General features: G+C 44.8%; 2 protein-coding genes and 1 long non-coding RNA gene across 4 annotated transcripts in view; 2 read left to right on the top strand and 1 right to left on the bottom strand.

Annotated features, from left to right (window-relative positions):
• Positions 1–290: 290 nt before the first annotated feature.
• HOXA2 (homeobox A2) lies at positions 291–3920 on the top strand. Its single transcript, XM_082397993.1, has 2 exons — positions 291–1847; positions 2516–3920. Exons 1-2 carry the CDS (start codon positions 1469–1471, stop codon positions 3253–3255), a joined length of 1119 nt encoding a protein of 372 aa, XP_082254119.1. The 5' UTR covers positions 291–1468; the 3' UTR covers positions 3256–3920.
• A 139-nt stretch (positions 3921–4059) lies between these two features.
• LOC309631545 lies at positions 4060–7754 on the bottom strand. The gene is made up of 2 exons (XR_014246335.1): positions 7536–7754; positions 4060–4196 (listed from the first exon to the last, which is right to left on the bottom strand). It is a non-coding gene; the product is annotated as an uncharacterized lncRNA (long non-coding RNA).
• A 126-nt stretch (positions 7755–7880) lies between these two features.
• HOXA1 (homeobox A1) overlaps positions 7881–25891 on the top strand; it is a 29797-nt gene continuing 11786 nt past the window's right edge. Inside the window, exons 1-3 of one of the 2 annotated variants that reach the window (XM_082398020.1) lie at positions 7881–8649; positions 9139–16034; positions 17870–23071. In XM_082398020.1, the coding sequence (XP_082254146.1) occupies positions 8007–8649; positions 9139–9494 (999 nt within the window). In that variant the 5' untranslated portion in view covers positions 7881–8006 and the 3' untranslated portion in view covers positions 9495–16034; positions 17870–23071. Of the gene's footprint in view, positions 8650–9138; positions 16035–17869; positions 23072–25891 lie in introns of those variants that run through there. The other variant, XM_082398021.1, reaches the window with a different exon arrangement.

Genomic DNA, 25891 nt, shown 5'->3' with positions numbered 1-25891 from the left:
AGAGCGACAAGGATGAGAAGAAAGGGAGGAAAAGAAAAAGAAAAAACGAGAGAACAAGCAAGCGCCTTCTCCTTCCGTGCTGCTAACTTCCACCAGACTTCCTGGAAATCAGAAATACTTACCGCACCCGAGCCCTACGGGTATGAAACCCAGAATGCCAGGAGCCGCACGCGCCTGCTCGGGGCGGCATTTCTTTGGCTGGCCGCCGCCCTGGCTACAGGGATTTGGACACATGGATCTGGGGTTGTTGTCTCGCTTGGCACATGCATCTATCTTTCTCGAGCCACTCCTGAGAAGTTGATGGCGCAGGAGGGTCGGGAAGCCTGGAGAGCCGCCTCCCGTTTTCCGCTTCCCGCTGGAGCCAGATGCATAGTTGTCGTGGAAAAGCCGGCTAACAATGGGCCGGGGTCCAGGGTCCGTGGGCGCGGACTCCGAGCTGGGCTTTGGGAGGGGGGCGAGGGCCTGAGGGAAGTGGGGGGAGGAGAGGTGGACAGAGGAGAGACAGGGCGGAGGAGAGGGGAGAAGAGAGGAAAAAAAGAGGAAAAGAGGGAAAGACAGACGGGAAGGAAAACAGAGACAGACCAGTTCTGAGATCCAGGAACTGGTTTTAGATAAGGCGGAGGAGGAAAAGGGAAATAAAAGGGAGGAACCCCCCAAAATAATCCTTCTCTCTCTTTCTGTCCCCCCCCCCACCGCCCCCGCCCTTCCTCTGTCTCATCTCCCCTCTCCCTCTGCTTCTTCCTCCTGCCTCAGCAGAACTTATGTGGTTGGGATGCGGGGGCCCTCGGGTGTCAAAACTTTAAGATTAATGGATTACTTTGTTAATGACTGCAGGCGTCAGACTGAGGTGCTTAAATGATTTGTGAGGTGCGAGGCGTCTTCCCGACAGTCCCAAACAATGCGCGGAGTGTGCGGGGGAGGCAGAGGGCAGCCGCCGCCGGGACCGGCTGCAGGGCTCACCACTCGCACGCACTCCCACACTCCCACACACACTCCCAGGCGCACACACCAGATCCGTGCTGATCAGGAGGCAGGCAGGCACCCTCGCCCCCACGCACTCCCAGGCATCCCTAACCCACACCCACATATAGGTATTTTTGCCCTGAAAAAAAGTGTAAATAAAGCCTCGCTGGCCCCCAATGAGGCGTTCCTTCCCGACTTTTTTGGATCAATCAAACAGACAGTGGCTTCTTTTGATTAAAGCCCAAATTGTCATTGGGCAGAAGCAATCATGTGACAGCCAATTCGGTCCAATTTCAACCTTGTCTCCATGAATTCAATAGTTTAATAGTAGCGCGGTCCCCATACGGCTGTAATCAGTGAATTAGAAAAAAAACACCCCAGCAGCGATCTTCTATGATAGATTTTTTTTTTTCCCTCCGCGCTCGCCTTTTTCCTGGGCCTTGCCCCCCCAAAGCCCCTCCAGAAGAGGGAACTTTTTCTCCGAGGGGGCTCCAAGGAGAAGGCCATGAATTACGAATTTGAGCGAGAGATTGGTTTTATCAATAGCCAGCCGTCGCTCGCTGAGTGCCTGACATCTTTTCCCCCTGTCGCTGATACATTTCAAAGTTCATCAATCAAGACCTCGACGCTTTCACACTCGACACTGATTCCTCCTCCTTTTGAGCAGACCATTCCCAGCCTGAACCCGGGCAGTCACCCTCGCCACGGCGCTGGCGGCCGCCCCAAGCCGAGCCCCGCGGGCAGCCGCGGCAGCCCAGTGCCCGCCGGCGCCCTGCAGCCGCCCGAGTACCCCTGGATGAAGGAGAAGAAGGCGGCCAAGAAAACCGCGCTGCCGCCCGCCTCGGCCGCTGCCGCCACCGGCCCTGCCTGCCTCAGCCACAAAGGTCAGTCCAAAGACTTGGCCCCAGGTCCCCGGACCCTCTTCCCCTTCTGGGCTGCCCCGAGAGCGGTTATGGGGGGAGGGGAGCGTGGGCTGGGAGAGAAGGGGGAGAGAGAGAGATGCTTGGCTGCTTTCCCTTCCCCTGTGGGCTCAGGAGTGGGTTTGATGTTGAGAAAAGGGATCCTGCGTTCTGCAATGATTATATATATATATATATATATATATATATATATATATTTTAAGAAGGGGGTGGGGGAACTTTCCCTAACTTGTGTAATGTGGGATGATTTATTTGAGTTGGAACTGACCTCCTCTTGTCTAGTTGTCCTAGAGTTTGGCTTTTTGACAGTAATGAAGAGTGATAGATCGCTCTTGCTCAGCTAAGCAGCTGATGCATTAATTATAAATTGTGGTGTGGCTAATATAAAGTTTGCTCCCGGATGGAGAGGTTGGGGGGAGCTACAGGCAAGAATTTGATGGAGGTGGAAGAGATGGGGTCTCCCCGGGCTGGGCTCCCAGGAAAGGCAGCACAATAGCTTTACTGCATCCAGGGGCGGCCATTTTGTTGCAGTTGATCTTTTCTGCTATATTTATTCTCCAGTGGAATAACCCCGCTCGGACCCCTCCACCTCCAACTGTGCGTGTGTCTCTTGTTGGTTTCCCTTTCCGCAGAATCCCTGGAAATCGCCGATGGCAGCGGCGGGGGCTCCCGGCGCCTGAGAACTGCTTACACCAACACGCAGCTTTTAGAGCTGGAAAAAGAATTTCATTTCAACAAGTACCTTTGCAGACCCCGAAGGGTGGAAATTGCAGCGCTGCTGGATTTGACTGAGAGACAAGTGAAAGTGTGGTTTCAGAACCGGAGGATGAAGCACAAGAGGCAGACCCAGTGCAAGGAGAACCAAAACAGCGAAGGAAAATTTAAAAGCCTCGAAGACTCTGAGAAAGTGGAGGAGGACGAGGAAGAGAAGTCGCTCTTTGAGCAAGCCCTCAGCGTCTCCGGGGCCCTTCTGGAGAGGGAAGGTTACACTTTTCAGCAAAATGCCCTCTCTCAGCAGCAGGCTCCCAATGGACACAATGGTGACTCCCAAAGTTTCCCAGTTTCGCCTTTAACCAGCAATGAAAAAAATCTGAAACATTTTCAGCACCAGTCACCCACTGTTCCTAACTGCTTGTCAACAATGGGCCAGAACTGTGGCTCTGGCCTAAACAATGACAGTCCCGAGGCCCTCGAGGTCCCCTCTTTGCAGGACTTTAACGTTTTTTCCACAGATTCCTGCCTGCAGCTTTCAGATGCAGTCTCGCCCAGTTTGCCGGGTTCCCTCGACAGTCCTGTAGATATTTCAGCTGACAGCTTTGACTTTTTTACAGACACACTCACCACAATCGACTTGCAGCATCTGAATTACTAAAAACATTAAAGCAAAACAAAGCATCACAAAACAAAAACCCCTTTGACCGGGTGGTTTTGCCTTCCTTTATTCTGAGAGTTAATTTTTATTTTATTTTCTTCTTGACTTATCCTCTCCCTCCTTTAAATGTTGAAGATTTTTCTGTTTAGTGATTCCCTTAACCCAGTTACAGAGCCATCTTTTTCAGATTATTTTGGAGTTTTAGTTGTTTAAAATCTAATCCAACAACCCTCTATGTGATTTCCTGAAAGCAATATATGAGGCCTGCAAGAAAGTGATCATATAATTGTATCTTCACTTTCTTTTTATTTTTGTATTACATTAGGATGCATTGTCATGCGTATTTTTGGTAGAATAAATTCTCCTTTGCTATAAGTAGCTTTCTTATTTTTTTCCTCCCCCTCTTTCTCAAGGCTCATAACAGTTTCTTCTTCCTCTTTTAGTCTAACTTGGTAAATAAAATTCTGGTCACAATCCATTTTCTTTTTCAATTTTAATATATTTATTAAATGGGCATGTTCAAAGGCTTCAATAGACAGCAACAAAAAAAGAAAGCCAGAAAATGGTTAGGGCTTCTGAGAAGTGTGGTTTTTTTGTTTTTTAAGGGAATGGATTAGGTTTTTCAATGTAGAGGTTCAAGCCATAGATTTAAATTGGTAATAGAAACAGGATTGGGCAGCCTCAGAGTTGGGCCAAGCCCAAGCTTTTGAAAGTGGAGAAATAAAGTGCCTACAGAAACCTCCAACTCCAGGAAGGAGGAACATGGAGTTTCTTTAACAAGCTATCAGTCTCCAGGTCAATAACTAAGTTATCAAGAATTCATTTATTTATACACATTTGTTTCAAACATTTACATTCCAAACCCCTCCCCCACAAATCCCCGAACATTTTCAGTGTGGTTGATTAGTCTCCCAGCTGTTGATGGGTCCAGGCAAACAGACCTAAAACAGAAAAACAAAAATAAAAAAAAAACAATGGTTACTAGCTGGAAAATGCACTTCAGAAAGGGTTTTTTTTTGCAATCCTCTGGTTCAGTCATTCTAGGATTCTTTTTTTTTTTTCAGGGTCAGAAAAATCAATATTTCATTCTTAAATCTGTTTACATGGCAAATAATGGATCATTAAAGCTTTGAAGTCAGGTTAGCAAGATGAGATTTAAAGTGGAGTGTTTCTACCCTCCAGGTTATAAATTAACCCAGTTTCTAGAGAGAGAAAGAGAAAAAGCACTTTAAATGAAATATCAATAAAATGTGAACTAGGGATGTTACTGGGTTGTTCTGTTTTTTTCTCCCTTCTTATGTCTCCCCATGTTTATTTTTCCCTTACTGAGCTCTGTTCCGATGGCTACTTACCGTGAGAAAAGGCAGCTAGTAAGCAACATGTGTGGGGGGCGGGTTGATTTGAGAACCCGGCTCGTAATAGCAAAGGCTTGGAAGTTATGAGGAAATCGCGATCCTTCTCCACAGGTTTGCTGCCTACCTTCCCCCACCCTTTTGCCCCCTAAATCCCGGCAGCGGCGGAGGCGAGTGGGCACCCGGGCAGGTCTCCTGCCGCAGGCGCGGAGCGGAGCAGGCGGCCCGGCCGCGGCCAGGGTTTAGCCGCTGCTGTTTGCGATTCATCCTACGCTCATAAATCAAACGCTTTCTATGAATGAGAATGTCATCAAAGAGATCAATTGCAGGAACACATGCACAAATAAAAATCCTCTTACGTATTTGCCGGGAATCCCCGTCCGAAAGCATTAAGTTAGAAGGCGTTTAGTCATAATTCATTTTTATTGCTCTTTTAAAACAACAGCTTGGCTGAGCCGCGGATGCCATGAACAGCTCGGGGCCTCGGCGGCGTTTTGTCTCCTCCTCGTTCCTTCCCTTTCTACTACTAGAAGAGCCCTGAAAGAGGCGCTTTGAGCTCAACAAGCCGCTTGCAAGCGATCATTTAAATAGTGACCGAGCTAGCCTTTCACGCACTCTCCCCGGGCGTTTAAAGAGACTTTAGCTCGCGTCGTGGGGCGCTGGCCTACTTGCCCCGAGGACCTAGGGTCTCCCACCCGGCGAAATGAGCCCTAGGATTTCGTGGTGGTGAAGGAACCAAGCTACGGAAGCCTGCAGGATCGAGGCCAGAGGAGGCTGCCTTTGTGAGCCGCACCGGGAGAGCGGCGCTCTGGGCGACCAGCCGGGGCGGAGTCGGCTCGACCTCGAGAGCCCGGCCAGCCCCGAGCAGTGCGCGGAGGCGGGTCGGTCGCGGCCCGTGTGCAGCTGCCCTGTGTGCTAGCGCAAGCTTGTGATCCCAAGAAAAACACTCCACCCACGATGGCCGGGAAAAAGGCCCGGAGGGAGGAAGAGAGGTGGAGGGAGAGGAGCTCAGAGGCGGAGAACTAGCAGAGGAAGGAGAGCGGTTGCAGACTGGGGTGGCTTTGTGGCGCGAGCCCTGCTGCCGAGGGGGTCGTGCAGACCCGAGCCGAGGAGGCCAACAAAGGGACAGGAATGAGGCAAGGGGGAGAACGTACCGACGAGCTTCGGCTGTGAGAGCAGATCTTCCTCAATGCCAGGCCAGACCCCTAAAGTCCTGCCTCCTCCCCCACAGGAGCCCCTTCTCTCCCCACCCTGGCTGGAGGCCTGGCGCTTCCAAGGAAGCCACCTCCAGGAGGGCCTCCTTGCCTTTTCCCTTCTCCCGGATGAGGCTCCCCAGGTGCTGAAACTGGGGCAGGAGTGACCTTTCCTGGTTCCCTCTTAACCATGATTGGGGATGGGTCGCAGGTCACAGAAAAATACCCTTTCAAAAGGAAATGTTTAGGAAAAGTGTTCCTTTGCTACTGAGGGAATCTACAGTCAAATGTCTGCCAGTTTTCCCTCTTGGGGAGACAGGTTAGGAGGGAACTTCTATACGTGAAGAACAGAACACAGAAACCTGAAAGGCTGACTAACACATTTGAAATGTGCCTGCCTCAAGAAAAACTTCCTTCTTTTAACTGCGGAGGGAAAGCTAGAGAGGAGTGGGAACCCCAAATCCACATACAATCCTCAGATAAATTTGATCTGTCGGATTCCGATGTGGTGAACATGGTCAGAATAAAGCTATACAGCATTGGTTGCAAAGCTTCTGGATGATGTCTGGATTTATTTTACCCAATAATGCATCAATTCTTGGCCTCTGTTTGGCCTTTTCTCTCTACAAGCTAAGGGTTCACACGAAACCTAATAGTAAACAGCAATTAACGACCTCGTCGGCATCGGGGTAGGACGAGGGTGATGGAGAACAGGACCCCTGTCCTGGGATGACGCTCAGATTTGCACGTGTCTCTCTAGGGAAAGACTTGAAGGTTCACACAAGGAACTATGCAGTCAGTTGTTGGGGAAGGAGGAAATGTCCCGTCCACCATCAGCCATCTGTCCCCCGCCCCTCCCACCTGCCAGCCCCCCACCCCCACTTCAGCTGTGCAGTAGAATGGGGGGTGGTGGATAAAGGAAGCTCTACCACTCCTAACATCTCCCTCCAGAAAACGAGAAACGTTGCGGGGGGTGTGGGGGGGGAGAGTCCATCGTACTTTGCGGGAGCCGTGGTCTCGCCCTTTGAGGCCCTGGTCGGAGCACGAAGGCTCCTGGGTCCTAGGGAGCCGGCAGATGGCCTGCAGCGCAGGGCCCGGCCCCCAGGCTTGCCACGTCCTCTAGCGTCATCTCTCTCCCCCCGCCTCCTACCCCTCAAAATCCACCGGCGGAGTTGCTACGGATCCCGTAGGGCTCCCAGAGCAAGCTGAGTGGGGAGGAGAAAGGGGCGGAGAGCGAGGAGAGAGGGAGGGCGAAGAGCCGGGCCACCCCTGGCCTTGGCCAGAAAGCCTAGCTCCCAAGGCTTACCCACACCCGGGCGTCGAATTACAAAAGCTCCTCGTTGCCACGCTAATAGCCGGGGGGGTGGGGGGGGGGAGCGAGAGGGAGGAGGAAGGGGGGGAGGAGGAAAGGAGGCTTCAAGACCCTCCTTGGAGAAGGGAAGTTTCCTTTTTTGCTCTCGTCCCCTCCACGCCCACTCGGGTTCCTCCCAGCCAGCTCTCTGCGTACTTCCCTCTCCATCCCGAGCTTAGAGAGCTGGTGGCCCAGCCTCGTCCTACGCCACCGTTCTCGGCACTCCTCGAGGCACCGCAGAAGGGACTGAAGGGAAAGCGCCCGGGGAGCAACCCTTCCAATTCCTTGCGTTCCGGGCTCGGCCAGTGTGCTAGTGGCGGCCCAGCTAGCTCCCGCCCACTGATTCCCGACCCGAGAGATCGAGGAGCCCTCCTCGCTTCTCACCTCTTGCCAATTCATCTTTCTGTGCGTGGTGGGGAGGGGGGCGGTGACGGGGGATGCCTTCCAGCCCCCACTTCCCGGAGCGGGGGGGCCGATCGGAGTCAGCGCGCGCAGAAAGCAGCCTCTGCTCCCCTTCGCCCCAGCGCTCCGAATCTGCCCCGGCAGCTGCCGCAGCTGCTGCTGCCGCCCGGGCTGCCTGGGGGGGCGACTGCGCGTCACCTAGACTGAGGAGCGCCGGGGATTTAAATGCCACTGAAATGGTGATCCATCACCGCAGGAGCCAGCAAACTTTCGCAGCAAGCTCCGCCATTGGCTGATATAGTCACGTGCCCCTCCCCTAGCGCCCTCCGCCCTCCCGCCCCCCCTCTTGCGCACTGTACATTCATATCATTTTTCTTCTCCGGCCCCATGGAGGAAGTGAGAAAGTTGGCACGGTCACCCAGGGCTTCGCAGGACCCGGTCACTCAGTGACAGATGGACAATGCAAGAATGAGCTCCTTCCTGGAATACCCCATCCTCAGCGGTGGCGACTCGGGGACCTGCTCAGCGCGAGCCTACCCCTCCGACCATGGAATTACAACTTTCCAGTCGTGCGCGGTCAGTGCCAACAGCTGTGGCGGCGACGACCGCTTCCTAGTGGGCAGGGGGGTGCAGATCAGCCCGCCCCACCACCACCACCATCACCACCCCCAGCCGGCCACCTACCAGACTCCTGGGAACCTGGGGGTATCCTACTCCCACTCGAGTTGTGGTCCAAGCTACGGCGCGCAGAACTTCGGCGCGCCTTACAGCCCCTACGCGTTAAATCAGGAAGCAGAAGTAAGTGGTGGGTACCCCTCGTGCGCTCCCGCTGTTTACTCTGGAAATCTCTCATCTCCCATGGTCCAGCATCACCACCACCACCAGGGTTATGCCGGGGGCGCGGTGGGCTCGCCTCAGTACATTCACCACTCATATGGACAAGAGCACCAGAGCCTGGCCCTGGCCACGTATAATAACTCCTTGTCCCCTCTCCACGCCAGCCACCAAGAAGCCTGTCGCTCCCCTGCATCAGAGACATCTTCTCCAGCACAGACCTTTGACTGGATGAAAGTCAAAAGAAACCCTCCCAAAACAGGTCAGTCTTGCCATTCCATGAAAGCTCCTTGATGATTTTGGAAGGAGCTGGTATGCTTAGTTTCCAAGGAAAATTAATCATGTTTTTTTTGGTTTTTTTTTTAAAGTTCTTGCTTCCCACCTGTGTTGTAGGGTGTGGGGAGGTTTAACCAGGTGCGTTGGGGCAAAGGAGCGTCTGGGACTGCTGTATTTCCAAAGGGGCTGGGTTTTAGAGGTTTGGGAAGTAGGAAGTGGGAAGTGGGTAGGTGTGTGTGTGTGGGGGGCGTCCTGTTAATATCTCCAGGCTCCATTAATCACGGTCTGACCATGCTAATGGTTGATTTCAGATTAACACTTTACACCTCATCACTCACCCTCCCAAGCCCGGTTTATGTTCAGAAATTCTTGATTCCCCTTTACCCGAAGGTTGCTCTGAAGCGTGTACGGATATCTCAGATCGATTATAAAAATTTTTACCTTTTCCTCTTATCGCTTCCCACCTTGCCCCCAGGGAAAGTCGGAGAGTATGGCTACGTGGGTCAACCGAATGCAGTGCGTACCAACTTCACCACTAAACAGCTCACGGAGCTGGAGAAGGAGTTTCACTTCAACAAGTACTTGACGCGCGCCCGCAGGGTGGAGATTGCCGCATCCCTGCAGCTCAATGAGACCCAGGTGAAGATCTGGTTCCAGAACCGCCGAATGAAGCAGAAGAAACGAGAGAAGGAGGGCCTCTTGCCCATCTCTCCAGCCACTCCGACGGGAAGCGAAGAGAAGGCCGAGGAATCCTCAGAGAAGTCCAGCTCCTCACCCTGCGTTCCTTCCCCGGGGTCTTCTACCTCAGACACTCTACCTACCTCCCACTGAGGCCGCCCCGGCCCCACTCTGCAGCCCAGGCTACTCCTCCGGTTGGGACTTCTTACCCAAAGCACATTCTTACCTTATCTTCCTTTCCATTTACAATCTTTCTCTTCCTTTCTGATCCTATCTGGGGAACTACTGGCCAGGATAATGTGTTTCCAGAGAATTCTGGATTAGAAACTTGATGAGGGGGGAGGGGGGAGGGGGGTGTTAGCTCCTTAATGCAGATTGAGTGCCAGCATCAATTTTCTGATGGCACCTAACACCCCTACTTTTAGGAGATTTCGACAGAACCTACTGTTCCTTTCAGATGCCCTTTGGAAAATAGTTTCCTCTGCCAGCCGAAACATGTCAGAGCGAGGCCTCTCATCTTTTATCTATCTGTATATTTACAGTTCTCTCCTACTTTGCCCTTAAAGTAGGCTAGAGAGAGAGAAGAGGGTCCAGGAGCTCATGAAGAACAGATACACTATGAGAGTGTTTACACAATTAATTCATCCCTTAATTTAATTCAATTTCATGTGTGTGAGTTTGCTAGTTGTAAATGCTTTGTTCTAAAAGATTTATCTTTATACAGATTTTCTAGAAATGTTTTGATTAAGTGACTAAAACACGGTGGGCAAAGTCTCAAAGCTGGTAGAACTTTATATGTGATTATAGGTTAAAGAATTAAAAGCTCTCATTTAAAATCAATCAGATGCCTCAGATGGTAGCCTCAATTTGTTCTTTCAGTGAGTTAAGAAGGCCTGCAGAATACAAGGGTCAGAAACCTTGCTTCCTGTGCTAAGTCTCTCCCCATCCCCACTCCTTTCTTGTTTCTCTGCCCACACTCTATTTAAAATTTGTGCTGGATTATTCAGGACCTAAATGTATTATTCAAACCAGCTTCTTCCTTCCACAGTTATCTTAGCTGGATATGATATATTTTCAGCTCAATTGTTAATGTGATGGATGGCACAATGAATGTATATTTTGTGTGATTCGTGAACAGTCTTTTGCATGTCGCACAATGTTTTGATGTCCCTGAAGTACCACACTGAGTTCTATCAGTTATCCTTTGTGATATTCCCCATTTCCTGTACAATCATGAACAGCTCAGAGATCCCGGAGTGATGTGATCCAGAGCAGAATTTACGGGTCTTAAGATGTCTGTAATAAATATATTCGGGTTTCAGATATGCTTACGCATCTGTGTATTTGGCTTGGCTACAATTTACTGGTTCCTACAAAGTTGGCTCATTTCATGTGGGGAAGGGGAGAAGTGTGGTGTGTATTTTCAAAGAGGTGGGCCTTTTCTTGAAAAAAAAAAAGGAAAGGCTTTTCACTATGTAGCTGAAGCTTCCCCTATGAGTGTTACTGCACCTAACGATGTCTATGTAATAGGTTGATTTTCTTTAAAATAGCAGGAGCTGTTTTATTATAATCAAAGTTCATTATGGAAAAAAATGAATGGTGAAGAAATTTATGAAGCAGATCTATTTTTGAAACAAACATGGATACTTCCTGGGTCAAGTGCTAACCTTTTCACCTCCAACTCAATGTTGACATATATATAAACAGAATCCCCTTCAAAAGCTGAAACTCTTCAGTCAGTCTTTCCTCACATCAATGAACCAAGGGCTAAGAGATTCACATTTAATTAGCTCCAGTATAAAGCTGTTTGAGGACGGGGCCCCCACCCCACCCCTCTTCCTTCTTTTTGGATTGTTGGACAGCATGCCAAAATATTCCACTCTTTAAATTGAGTGTGGTCTGTACTGAGTAAACCCTTGCATCCCTCCTCCAATTCCTCCTGTCAATATCCACTCTCCTTCCTGCCACTTCTTAACCCCCTACTCCCAATTCCTTCTGGGTTACATATCTCATTCCCATCAGATTCAGCTTTGATTTCACAGCCATCATGGCTGTAATGGGTCTACCGCTCCATTTCCATGCCACATAACCCAGAAAAACATTTTAATTTTCTCTGGGCTCAATAGGTTCTTCCAGGTGAACTTGTGGAAGCCGCCCTGAAGTCTGTGAATATTCAAGTTGCTTCTGACCAATGCATGTGTCTGCTGGTCTCAAACAGAGGAAGCCAGCAAATCAAAAAGTTCAAAGTGACTCTCCTCCTAGACCTGTTACCACATTCCCTTTACTTTCACACATTTTTGGAGGCTCTAATTTAAGCCCAAGAGTAGAGCAGAAATTTTACAGCATCACAAACAAATACAGACATGACTTCCGCTCCAAAGGGTGTTTTACAAAGGATGGGCTGGGGTTTAGGGTGGGTGGGTGGTGAGAAATCCTACAAAAACTTGTAATTTGCAGGCCTCCTAGAGCATCCTTGAGATTTCCTGTAGTTCCCTGTCAAAGAGGGCGAGCCTGGACTCTGCAGGCGCAGTTGCTGCGGCCATATCAAGGGCACCCGGTGCCCTCCCCTGAGCTCCTGGGTTCTGGGGTTGCTTCTAAAAGACTCAAGTGGATGGAGGAGAACTTCAAAGTCAGCCAACTCTTTCTTTCATTTCCCGCCTGGCAGTATACAGTATCTTTTGTTTATTAGTGTAAAGCCACACAGCAAAACAGATGGCTGGTTTCCAAATACTTTAATGTGTTAAAGTGTCATTTGCATGCCACTGCCGAGATTTCAATATCTAAAAGCAGGGCCAACCCGCTGGAATCCCGGAGATTCCAATCTTCTAGGTGCTGGTTTTAACGTAGCTGAGAGAGAGGAGAACGATGAATTATGGCTAAACATCCCAAGCCTTCTCTAGGTCGTGGAATAAATCAATTAACAAGCAATGCATTTAGGAAACATTAATATACCTTTCAACAAGGAAAACATTTGTATCTTTTTAGTTGTCCCAATCGATTAAATCAAAGGCGCTTAACACATCCTATTTAAAGGTCTCTCTTTTTCTGTTTTGGTCTCTGAGGAGCACAGTTAGCTCCTTGAAAAATGACAGCCATGGTAACTGAAACGACAGAAGACAGAAAACAGAAAATAACATTTTATTGATAAATTTAAAAAGGACAAGAGTCTCAATTGGGGACTTGGGATAATCAGAATATAAAATTCCAGTTTTCCAATGCTTTTTCCTCACTTCTCTCACCTTCATTCAAAGTACGCCAGAAATTCAGGGTGTCCCCAACTGAGGCTGAGTTGAAATTGTGCTGTGACTCTGAAGTCTGCTCTCGGCTTCACCTTTGAAAGTTTACTTTTGGAGGCTATTCAGATGCCCTGGTGTTTTCCTCTGGGGCAATCAGATTCAAACCGATCAATATTTACTCAGTCTGAAAGGGTTGTTGAAAAGCCTGCTAACAACAAACTGCTTAGCTGCTCACCCCTGTTTAATCTCAGGTTCACTGAAAGTTCAAGAAGAGATGAATGCAGTGATGGGTCACTTTAGAATGAGTCCCAGTGGTTTATCTGAGCTCTCTGCTAAAGGCAACAATTATAGTTCCATCCCTCTTTGGGAAAGGGTTAACTTGCCTATTATTCTTTTGCTAAACAGTGTTTACTAGAAACTTAAAACACTTTCCTCTCCCTTCCTGGCTTTTTTTTTGGGGGTGGTGGTGGAGAGGGACTTTCCAGCTGCCCTTCTCCTGTCTCCTCTAGCTTTCTGCCAAGCCACTAGGTTTCATTTGACTTAAAATAAATTACACTGAATATTTAAAAAACGTTCAATTAGCCTGACAGAAGAGATCCGATTTATTTCAGATGCCAGGAACTATGAAATGAAGCTCTTTGGGCCATTAGAGTTTATCTTCTTTGCGAAAGAACAGGGCAAGATTGAATTGAAATCCATTTGCGTTTGAGTAATATCGACAATCAGAGCCCCAATATCCATCTGAGATGGCTGTTTAGACATCAGATGGGGGGAGTGTAGGGGGAAGTGACTTGTGCAGAAGCAAATACCTCAGGTGGAAAGTCAACTTTAAAATTTTATGCCCTCCGAGCATACGAACTGCTGAGATGAGAAAGGAAGACCCAAGGAAGCCAGTGGGGAATGGTGGGAGAAGATGCTGGACCCTGAAGCTAATTGCTACAGCTCTTCAGAGGTCAAAGTTCATATAATCACTGCATAAATGCATACTAAATAGGGACTTATTAAGCTTTTCTGATGGCTGAGCACGTCTGTGAAAAAAACGGTCACTGCTGTTTGTGTTTCCTCCTGAAGAATAATCATCCTTGCAGTAGAAGCTCTAGGAGTCTGAGTCTTTAATTTACTATTTTGAATGACAGGCAAACTTCTGTTTTAAAATTTTGAAAATGGTGCGTGAACAGCATCTTTCTTTATATTGGTTGGGACGGTAAAATACCTCTCTCAGAAATGCTATGGCTTTTTCAGCACACACAAGAACATCATGCTCCTATCAGATAAGCTACTCACTAGATGGCTAACTTTGGTGACCCTCTGCTGAAGATAATCTACTTTTTCCTGCATTTCTGAGAACACACAGAAGTTCTGTCTTAGGACTTCTTGTGCTTAGGTGACCAGAATGGATAGAAATCCATCTACCCAAACTCTAATTTTATGAGTCAGAGAGATAAGACACCCAGAGGTGGATTGATTTGACACAGAGCACATAATATCAATACTTACTTCCTAAATAAAAACCAGAGTGGCTTAGCACCTGAGGCCAGTGCACTGAATTCTAAATTCCTGACTTTATTTTGTTCCTTCCCATTTATTCAATATGATTAGTTTCAGGCTGGATATTGTTTAAATTTTTCTACTTCTGGTTTACTAGCCACACACTCAGTCAAGTCTTTGATTTTGAGGCCATCAGGATTACTGAATCTTTGAAACAATCTCCCAGTATGGCAGATGGAATGCTTCTGCCATCTTGTTTGAACAACAAAATGTTGGGCTACTTGCTGTTAAAGACATATGTTCTAAAAATATAAAAATAGAGATAGAGCGAGCAGGCAATGTTCAACATACGTATATTTGTTGTTGTTGTTTCTAAACCTAGACTAGAGGAGAACAAATGAAAGAGGAGTTGCCTGTACCCAAGTTCAACAACCTCCCTTAAACTGTCAAGTGGTATCAGCCAGGAAGGGCTTAGAGATGCAAGGAACATTCCAGGGGGTGTCTTAACCCTGAATCGTTTTTTTTTTTTTTTTTTTTTTGGTGCTTGTTTGTCTCTGTTTGTTTTGTGGCACAGCATATCCTCCTGAATTGTTCTGGTCCAAATTTCTTAATTTTCTCCACAACTTACTCATTTACCTAAAACTCACACACACACACACACACACAAGCAAGGCACCCCAAGCCCAAACAATTAACATAAAGTTTCCTTACAACACAACCTGCCACGTTTTCCTTCCTCAGTGGTGTCCTACCCATCTCAGCAGAACCTGCTGCCCAAAGGGACATCTATGGCTGTCAGTGTTTGAAGAGCTTAACTGGAATCCCTAGCGTTTTAGAGCCTTATTTTTAATAACACCAATCATCAAATATAGCTGACCTTCGGGCTGCAGAACTGAAAACCAAGTAATAATCAACGCTGCTCCGTAGACACTAGCTTATGACCCCACCACCCCCAATCCCAAACCCCAGTTACATCATGCAAAACAGTCTGGAAAGACTGCATTTTGAGCTTATTGTAAATAAATGAAAAGACCAATGTTTCTTTCTCAACATCTCCAGACACATCTAAAATATGTCTCCATTTTTTAAACATCCCATTACATTTTTCTTGTTAAAAATGTGTTTGTAAAACGTCTAGTCACAGAGCTAATCTATAGAAATCAGATTGCTTTACGTCTTCCTTTTAGGTTTGGGTGGTTACTTGCTAGTTAAAAGAAAGAAAGAAAGAAAAAAAGCACCAAGCAACTGCTTGCAACAGAAAATAAAGGAAAAATTATTGAATGACTTTTTTCTTTTTAAATCGGGCGACTTTTGAGCCGCGCTGGACACTTCACAAATTACGACCTGCTACCTTTTAACAGAAAAATCGCCACAGACCCATACGAAGGCAGAAAGCAATGATTTAAGATGGTAGGGGACACCCCTCCCCCCAATATCAGCAAGGTTCTTGGACGGGAATTTTCCATTCTAGGAGCAAATGGGCTCCTTGCCTCCGGGCGCGCGGGAGGCAGCTGCCCCAACCTCGGGGAGAGCACGGCGGGCGCGGAGACCCGGCCGGTGCTACTGCCTTGAGGGACGGGGTTCGGGGGGTGCCGTCCGGTCTCCGCGGGCCCGCGGGGGTGCAGGGGAGCCCAGACGTCGCGGCTACAACGACTTGCCCCCTCGGCTTCCCCGCCTTCTCTCTCCGAATTCCGGAGCGAACGCCGCGCTTCCTCTCACGTCCTCGCGGGACCCACGCGGAGCAGGAGGCAGCAGCGCCCGCGGGCTTGACCGTGAACACCACCGGAGTCGGGGCGCGTCTCCCGCGGCGGCTGAGAGCCCCGCCGGGTCTCAAGGGGCCACCTCGCCCCCCCCGTCTCCTCCTTCTTTCCCAGCCGGCACCCCTTGCGTCCGGCTGCTCCGGGGAGGGAGTCGCAGGGCCTGAGAGATGCGGCCTAAAATGCCGGAGGCGGCCGCCTGACTCCTCTCGGTGAGGACCTAGGCCTTCCGTGCAGCTCGCGAACCGCTCCCCCCGCGGGGTGCTGGACAGAACATTCACCCCCAGGAGAAGAAACCCAGGTCGGAAACTTAGCCCCCTAGTTCACCTTTCTGATTTGAAAGCGGAGGGAGACTTTACTCCCTGCCTGCCCCCTCCTCTCAGATATTTTCAACATACGTTTACTTGAGTAATATGTTCATTCCCCTTCTAGTTCGACTAAGATGCTTTGAGGGTAGAGGTGAGGGTTGCAGGTGTGGTGAGTTTCTAAACAGTGAATGTTCTAGAGAGACAAGTACTTATAAGCTCAGGGAAACAGCCTTGCTTCTCAAATGTCCTCTCCTCATTCAGTTGCAGAGTCAAACCCTGCCTTGCCTCAAGTCTCAACTTCTTTCTAGAAAGTTTCCTGTACTACTTTCCACTCTATCAGCTGAGCCGCTCAGAGCTCCACCTTTTGCGCAGGAAGCTTTGTTATAGAACAACTAACGGGAGTTGTGTGTGAGTTTTGACTCCCCCCTAAGAGATCTTAAGCTTCTTGAGGGCAGGGCTCTTGACGTTTAATAATGAGGAGGCAGTCCCTGGGGAAAGTGCTCTGGACTGGAATTCAGGACACCTGTGTTTAGTCTTTTCTCTTTCACAGTAGAAGCTTAGGTAGGTAGGATACTTAACCTTTCTATACTTTAAGATTCTTAAATTATAAAATAAGGCGAATGTTCTTGTTGACTTTTAAGTTACCCTCTAAAATTTATGCGATTTTTCAGAATCTTCAAAGTCTGGTATTTATTCAGGATTACTCTGAGCCAAGCCCTGTGTCAAATACTTTACTTACATTAACTCATTTAATCTGCCCCAAGAAGGAAGTGTTTTTATTCTTTTGATTTTCAGATAAGGAAACCGAGAGGTCTAAGATGTTAAGTAACTTGTCCACTGAATCCAGAGTCCAAATTCTTATGCATTTTGTTGTAGTGCTTCTCCACAGTGCCAACCATATAAGTCCTCTACAAAGAGTTATCAGGCTATTGGTGTTTGATACAGGTACTATCATGCTGGTAAAGAATTAGAGAGCTGGGGAAACTGTTTAATATCACATGGCTGTACCTTCTTGGGAAAATTAGCAAATAGCAAGTATTTGAATGAAAACAAAGCTAAAGAGAGAGGTCAAATTTAACAGTAAAGTCAATGAGAGGATTAACTTAATAAAGACTTGTTTTCATGTCTGACACTAATTGGCTAAGGAAATAATTTTCAGGGAGAAGAAAGATACTGTTTATATTCACAAATGATGTCTGTGGCATGCCTAACATGTGCACAAAATTGGAAATATTCAATGCAAAATATAAAAGTGTTGTCTCTATGAAAGCTAACATCCATATGGTTGGAAACATTTGAATGCATGAAGTCCCACCCCCCAGTTTTCACTTGGTTATTTGATATACTGAAAATCCAGTCACAATTTGCATTTAAAGAATAAAGGAAAAGAATAATTCATCCTCACCCAAAGGGGCCACTCCTCATAGTTTACCACTTTACACTTCTTGACTGAGAATAACAAGAGCAACCAGAACTTCGAGGAATATATCATGAGGCCTAAAGAGAGCCAGTCTTCAGAAGTCAGTTATTCTCAGAACTCAGTTTGCACAAAGTCAGATTGAATTGTATGTAGAAACACATACATTTGCTTCTTCCCTTTTCTAATTTTCAGAAGTGAACAAGGACTTGGCATAATTACAAACATTACAATATTACTGATATTATTTAGTTTTGAATCACGGAATCTAAGACAAGAAGAGACATTAGAAGTCATCTAATTTGGTTTCTCTACTTTACAGGTGAAGAACCTAAGGTCCAAAAAGGTGCTAGCAGCAATAGTGGTAAGAAAAAAATATTTACTTATATCTTTAATAGGTACTTAAGTGGATATTAGAACTGGCAGGCATAAGTTAATCTCAAGCTAGATATATTAATAACATTAATGATTAATTACTATATTAAGTATAGTAATTACAGTAATTAATTTCAGTAATAATTAAATACTGAAGATCTAAAAGCTATTAAGAATAAGCAGGTTTGAATAACTAGATATATGCCCAGAGGGTTTCTTCCTTCCTACTTACCCCCAAGAATCTTACAGAAAAGGTGACTGCTCACATCCATCCTATCCCACGGGTAAAAAGGAACTGGCTGATCCATTTTATTTCTTCCATTTCAGAATTTTTTTTAATGTGATTTGACAGATGAAACAGAGACAAAATCAAGAAAAAAGCCAGGCTTCTTAATTGCCCTGCCCAAGCAGCTCAGATGGCATGTTAATTCCCCGGTTGTTCCCTGATTCAGACACCATGGAAGTTGAGGGCATTCTGGTTCCTATGAACCACAAGGACTTCACTTGCAATTCATTATCTTACATCCAATACACTCCTTCTATGAGAGAGATCCAGACTTTAGCAAGTTGTGACAACTTATTCTTTTTATGTTAATATTTATTATTAACTTTCTTGGTACCAGATGCTGAGCTAAGAGTTTTATGTGTATCATATCTCAGTTAGTCTTCATAACAGCCTTATGATGTGGGTTTTACTATTCCCATTTACAGATGGAGAAACTGAAGTTTAGAGAAGTTCTCTAAGTTGCTCTCCATTACATAGTGAGTGATCAGTAAAGTTGAAATTGACAGCCCATGTATTTAATTCTCACATACTGAAGCCTCATGTCTTAAGAATGTGAAAGTAAAATGTAATTAAGACTAACCTTAAATTTAACTTCAGATTTAAAATGTTTATATTTTAGAAGCCTAGTGTTAAGTTGTTATAAACCTATATGTACACTATGAATGATCTTAGTTCTGTTGAAAAATATATTAAAAATATATAGTTATGAACATGCATACAAAAAAGTTAATTTTTCTATTTGGGGTTTTATTGCTGACAGAATTGAAGCTCTCAGAATAACAATTATTTGCTTGCAATACTCATAGCCTAGTAAAGAAATAGCATGTCTTTATAATATCATACAGATAAAATTGTTAATAAAAAAAACCCCAATTACCATCACATTCCCCAAAATATACCTTTTTTCTAGAGTCCAGTCTTTGGCCCTATGCATACTTTTACTTAAAGGCAATTATTGTGTACCACAATTTTGAATTCCACATTTTTTCGCTTATGTTATATATCATAAATATTATCTGTGTTTATGTGGTATAGTTTTTATTTGATGATTAGTTAAAACAGTGGAAGTATCATTACTTATTACATAAGATATTTTTCTTTCTTTTCTTTCCTCCCTCTCCCCCTTTTTTTTTAGTGCGAGTGGCCAACAGCTGAACCTTTTATGTTTAGAGAATTTCTCACTGTGAGCCAGAAAAGGCCATACCCTTGCTTTCTCGGTAGCCTCATCTGTTTCCAGCACAGCCAAGTGAAGGTGCTGGAGATAACATCCAGCAGCAGTTAGGTCTAGTGGTTTGGCAACGTCAGGGTTTGGGGTAAGGGTAGTTGTCTCCTTACCAGACTGGCTGTGTGGTGACATTTTGGCTCTGGCTGCTGAACTCTCCATTTTTCAAGCTTGATTTCCAGTCTTCCTAGCAATTTTCTGAGCTATCCATTTATTTAATCCTTTTCCAATGAAATAACCAACAGTTAGTTTCTGTTGCTTACAACTAAGAATCCTGATAATGTACCATATGATAAACCAAATAGCGGTGCTTTGAATTTTTTTTAGGGCTTGTGGGCTATGGCCTGGAATTGTGGGAGGGAAGTTGGACCAGATGGCTTAGAAAGTATCTATGTAAGATAGCCAAATGGCAGCTTCTTCAAATTCCATTTTCTCTCCTTCCCCAGCTTTGGGCTCTTTTAATACACACCCTTTTCACTTTGTTAAACCTAAACAAGTACGTTAAAAGAGCCAAAGATGGGTCTTTTCTTTGTCCACCAAGAAAACACAAATTTATCTAATTGAGTTGTAGAACAGAACTTATTTCCTATTTTATTTTACAGCTTTCCTATCTTATCATCTCGAGTAGTTATTCTTCTGAGGCTGAGCCTATGTGTACGAGAGTAGCTGGCACTTCTTGATAGCTCACATTATACTAGGCACTCTGCTAAGCACTTTCCATGGGTTGCCTCCTTAAAATCCTCTCCACAACACTATGAGGTGTAGGTACTATTAAAACCCTTATTTTAAAGAAGATGAAACTGAGAGGAGAGGTCACCCAGCTAGAAAATGGCAATGCTCACTTTTAAACTTAGCAGTCTGGCTCCTGAGCACTCATTCTCAATAACATTGTATATATACTCTCTACCCTAACTTGCTTGACTCATCCAATTTTTCTTTTCCTTACTTTTCGTCTTTCTCATCTCCTAACTTTTTCTTTCCTATTTGAGAATGACATGAAGGCATCCCATCCAGTCCCTACTTGAACATCTATAATTGTGGGAGGTGAGTGGTTCAGTACCTATCAGTTGCGGGTGCCCTTGAGAATACCTCTAGTTTTGCTCTCCTGGCTCTAGGAATTCCTTCTAGCTTCACCTCTTCCTGACCTCCACTAATTCCATCCCTTCCCCCACTAGAAGTTTCTGCTCTCTCGTCATCTGGTTTCTTTCTTGCTGCCTTCTATTTGAATCCTGTCTCATGACTCTGCTCCTTCATTAATTAAAATATTTATTCAGAGGTGATGCAAAATTTAACAGAGAGAAGATACCATCCCCTTTCAAGGAGTTTACAAATCGTAATGAAGTATATAACCTGATTTATGTTAGAGAACATTTTTTAATTAATATTTTTATTAGAATTTAGTTAAACATTTAAACTTCTAGGATTTTATTATAAAAGTTGCATAGAGTAATTACAGGTGACATTCCTTTCTCCCCAAAACGTATAACTTGAGAGTAAGCCTTTAGTTCTGGTTGGGGCTGTGATCAACATGTGATTTGGGTCAAATGCTAAGGTTTTATGATGACCTTTGCGGGAGAAGACATGATGGTGGGGAAATGTTAACATAATCTTCATGCCCCCATTTGACTGCGAAAGCCAAGGGAATGGAAAGAGAAGAGTGTCAGAATTGTAGAAACTTGAGGCTTTTCAGGTGTTTGTGAGTCAGAAAGGATGAAAATGGAGGATGAGATAGTTGGAAATGACCCTGGGGAAATTGTGTGCTTAGGAAAAAGGGGATTTAATTTTGGGAAAATTCTGTAGATGGACTCTAAGGATGCTACCAAGTTAGATAGAGTTCTTAATGGTTTCAAGGTGATCCAGTTCTGGAATATGTGAGTGACTAGAGGAAGTTTTTTTAAAAAAAACTTCTGGTTTAAAAAACGAAAATAGAGTTAGGAACAACTCTAAAAGCAAGATAATTTACCCATGATTTAATGTAACTGTGCAATTATACATATATATGTTTATATCTCTCTTTAGAAGAGCCTTTCCTTCTAATGCTACACTGCTCACATTTTTCACCTGCCTTCTTGAGTTCTGTCCAAAGAGCCAAGCTCTTTCTTGTCTGAGGGACTTGCAACCTGGAATCACTCCCCCCTCCCCATTTTCTTCTAAGATCTTGAGGCTTTAGCTAAATGATGCTTCTTCAGAGACGCCTTACCTGAGTACCCTCTTTGTTTCCTTTACATACTATCAGAGTTTGCAGATGTAGTTTTATATATATATTTTGTCTCTTCTTCTAGACCATAAGCAACCTACGCCCAGAGGACTTTTCTGTCCATTCACTACTTTATGTTTCCTCAGCATACAGTTCCTGTCACATAGTAAATGCTCAATGGACATTGAATGATTGTTTATATTAATTGGGGTCCAGCTAAGCTGCTGTTACAAAGAAATCTAAAAATACAGTGGCTTAAATATGGCTGACTTTAATTCTCTTGCATGTAAAATTTCAGAGAAATATAAGAGCCCAGACTGCTGGGCTGCCTTAGCTCCGTGAGGTCATTCATAAGGTGGGTTTCTTCCATTGTGCTCTTCTTCCAACATTCCTTAGGTCTTGTCTGTATGGTTGAAGCTGTGTCACCTTCACATTCCCATTTCAATTTTTAGGAAGAGTGATAGAGGGAAAGTGGAAGGCAAGCAATTTCCTACAAAGGAAGTGACTTGTAAGTGGCATACAATTTCCACTCACATTTTATTGTGATGAACTTAGTCACATGGCCACACCTAGCTGCAAAGGATACTAGGAAATGCAAAGGGTACTAGAGAATGGGTATTTGGGGGATAACTAATCATTTGCTTCATTGTTGGATAAATGTTTGTTGAAAGAATGAATATTCATTCTTACATTATCAGAGGTCGGAATAAAATAGGGGTTTGAGAGCTGTGTTTTAGAATCCCAGAAAAATATTTATGATACAAAATATTAGATATAGACTAAGATAACATCAACTATGTTTCATGACACAACCTATTAACCTGCAAATTTTGGGACAAGGGGGGTTAGAGGTCTAAGAAATTTGCTAAGGCCAAGAAATTGAGCAAAGGGGGCATGGGTGGCTCTGGGTATTGTGGGTGCATACCTGGCCTTGTTAGAATTGGGAGATGAATTCCATGTCTTCAGCAAGCTCCCAGAAATAAGCTTTTAGCTGCTACAGTTAGGTAAGACTTCCCTAGTCAGAAGGGAGCTATTTTGAGGCAAGGACATTACTTGATTACCAGCCTTTTCTCTTTGTTAACCTAAATTTGACACTAACAAAGACTTTGAAACTCTAAGGCTGAAAAACAGAGCAAAACCAAATAGTAACTATTTTAAAGAATATGGATAAAATTTATGTTCCAATGATGTGTCCTGATAGAGAAATCACATTTTTACAAGTGTGGCTTGAGTATGGAGCTGTATGACAGCGCTTGCACCTGTCCTTCCCTTTGAGTGGCTCAGGGCATCTTGGCTTATCATCAACTGGCCTGGTCAGGTGACTACAGATGAAATGAAGGGGCCCAGCTGCTGCCACAGCCCAAGTTATCTTTGTTTGTGGCTGCAGAAGACACTGGGTTTGGTGTTAGCCCCTCCTGCCTTAGATGCTCTTTGCACAAAAAAGGTAACCATTTCCTTCCCATCTCCCCATTATATTTGGCCAAAAGATTTAGGGGACCCATTTTGCCCCTTTCTCTGCCTTTCGGCCTGCCAGACTCCTTCCAGCTGAGCTCATAGGTCTGTCTTCTGTGAAACCTGTCCCAGGGAGAACGAATCGTCCTCCTTCAGCATTTCATTTGTTAGAGCACTTCTTACTTTTGGACTTTAAATTCTTTTAACCAGGCTGTTACTCTTCTTTGTAAATTACTCCAAGATAGAGACCATATCTTATTAATCATTCTCCCTGCCTTGTACAATCCCTAGCACATGGTAGACATTTGATAAATGTTTGCTGAATGCATGAATGGGTGAATGAGTGAGTGGGTGAGGGAAAAATTCTTTGGGTTCTTTCTATAGCCTCTCAGCTATTCTAATGTGGTTCATGACTCCCCAAGGCTGGGTACACGAAGTGTGATCTCAAGTTCTTCCATGTTTCCAAAATATTTTCTTACTTGCTTACTAAAGTTAAATTGAAATTCAAAATCCTTTAATGGAGAATTTCAGTATACAATGAGGTGTAAAATGGTTTAAATGTAAATGCTGCTTGAATGAATATACTGACTAAAGCTTATTGACACTAAAGTGTAACCAATCAGTCAGTCAAAAAGTGTAAATAACTGATACTAGAGCCTTTTCTGTTTTGACAGGGGGCTGGAAGTTAGAGAGAAGTTGGTGCTTGGGCCTTAGAGGTGGCAGGAGAGGATGGGAGGTCAAAGGGTCATCTAGGTAGAAACAGAGCACAGAAAGGGGAAGTAGGGGCCACTGATTTAACACTTCCTTAATGTCTCAATTTTAGAGAGAAGTATGGCAGGACCACTCATGTTCGTGCTTTTGTCAGGACAATGTTGGGAACTGTACGGCATGTGAACACTACTTTATAGGATTTGTTAAGATCTGACTGTTCGTGCATGTGTGCACTTTAAAAAGTTGACTTTGTTGCAGAGGAATTATATTTTCAGAGGAGTTAATTAAGGGTCATATAACCTAGATTATTCCCTAAAATAACTCTCCCAGTAGTAGAACAATCAACAGTCACTTGCGTGACTAAGTGGTGTTGGAGATGGCCCTGGACAGGTAGATGATATGTCAAGACTTGATTTTGAGTTGGAGCTCCCTAAATGGGGACTGCCATAATTTACATTTTATGGTAAATTGCTGTTATCAAAGGATCTCTGATACCTCGGATTATTCAAGTAGAGCTGCTTAAATAGCTCAAGGCACTTTGCAAATTTCTGGCTGGTTCTCTCAGTACCTTTGGAAGTGGAGACCAAATATGTGCCATCAGAGGCCCAGTGCTGCACGATTAGCTGAAAATTTGCGGCTTATGCAGTGCCAAATGGTCAGTTTGGCTTTTCTTTCTTTTCTTTTCAATCTCCCTTGAACTGGAATTGAACTCGAGTATTGGTTTGAGAGCCAGATGTCCTAGGTTTTAGTTTCTGACTCCACACTGAGTAGTTGTGTGGCACATCACAGATCACTTCTCCTCTCTGGGGTGAGGGGAGCCTATATGAACCTCAGGGCTCATTCCAGACATGATACTTTCTATGTTTCTACTAGTTGCAACAACTAGAGTGTTTGACATAGCAAACCAGTAGCAGAGTTTGGACTGGAACACATGTCTTAGAACCCATTTAAGCTCTACTTTAAAAAATCTTAATTTCACAATTTTTATTGAAGTATAAAATATACTTAGTATAGTAAGTGTATAAATTGCACTAATCTTAAGCGTACAGATTGTTAAATATTTTTAAAGTAGGTATTGAATTGTAATTTAGTTATGTTAAAAAATAATTAAAGAAGACATTTTAGGTGATACAAATAAACTTATTTAACACTTCAAGAAGTGAAGTCTCCTTTTGGAGAACTGCAAAATGGAGCAAGAACCTTTAACAGGATAAAGAATTAAGAACAGGGAAGAGACAAATAGAAAATATCTGATTGGCTGGGGCCACAGAGTCAAACCTTGTTTGAGGTAAGAGTTGGCTTGGCATTTGGGGATTGGCTGACCGGGTACACTGAGTTTCTGGTCAAGCGGAGCAATCACAGGGACACAAAAGTTATCTAAGTTTTGGTTTGCTGACGTGGCATCCCAGGTGGGAGTAGATCCATCTTGGGTCTAGAAAGTTATCTGAGCAGCTATAAGATGATTCAGCCTTTTAAAATGTATAGTTCGATGAGATTTGATAACTATATTCTGTCATGTAGCACCACGATGGTCAGGATATAGGCCATTTCCATCATCCCCCAAAGTTCCCTTGTGTCCCTTTGCAAGTCAGTCACCTCCTTCCACCCTGAATTCCTGGAAACCACTGATCTGTTTTCTATCCCTATAGTTTTACCCTTTCCAAAATGTCATATAAGTGAAATCATACCATATGTGGACTTTTCTGTCTGACTTTTTTCTATAATCCTTTTAAGATTTATCACATATGTGTATAATTGCCACCTAGATCAAGATATAGTACTTTCCCAGCACCCAAAAGGTTCTGTTCTGTGCTTTTCCAGTCAATACCCTCCTCTCACTATTCTGACTTCCACCAATGTACTGGTCTTATATTTCATATAAATGGAATTATACAGTAGGTACTGTAATGGCTTTTTTGCTTAATGTAATACCTGTAAGATTCGTTCATGTTATAACTAGTAATAATAGTTTTTATTTTTAAAAATCACTGTGTAGTATTCTACTGTATGACTATACCACATTTCATTTATCCATCCTACTGTGATGGCATTTGGGATGTTTCTGATATTTGGTTATTTTGAGTAAAGTTGAACATTCTAG

Source organism: Balaenoptera borealis, assembly GCF_965194805.1.
Source record: "Balaenoptera borealis genome assembly, chromosome: 7".
NCBI classification, from domain to species: Eukaryota; Metazoa; Chordata; class Mammalia; order Artiodactyla; family Balaenopteridae; genus Balaenoptera; species Balaenoptera borealis.
Note: the sequence above shows the minus strand (reverse complement) of the source record. Positions and strands in the feature narration are given on the sequence as shown.

Coding starts and splice junctions, on each gene's coding strand:
- HOXA2 (XM_082397993.1), top strand. CDS start 1,469: ATGAATTACGAATTTGAGCGAGAGATTGGTTTTATCAATAGCCAGCCG. Junction 1,848..2,515: donor TGCCTGCCTCAGCCACAAAG/GTCAGTCCAAAG, acceptor CCCTTTCCGCAG/AATCCCTGGAAATCGCCGAT.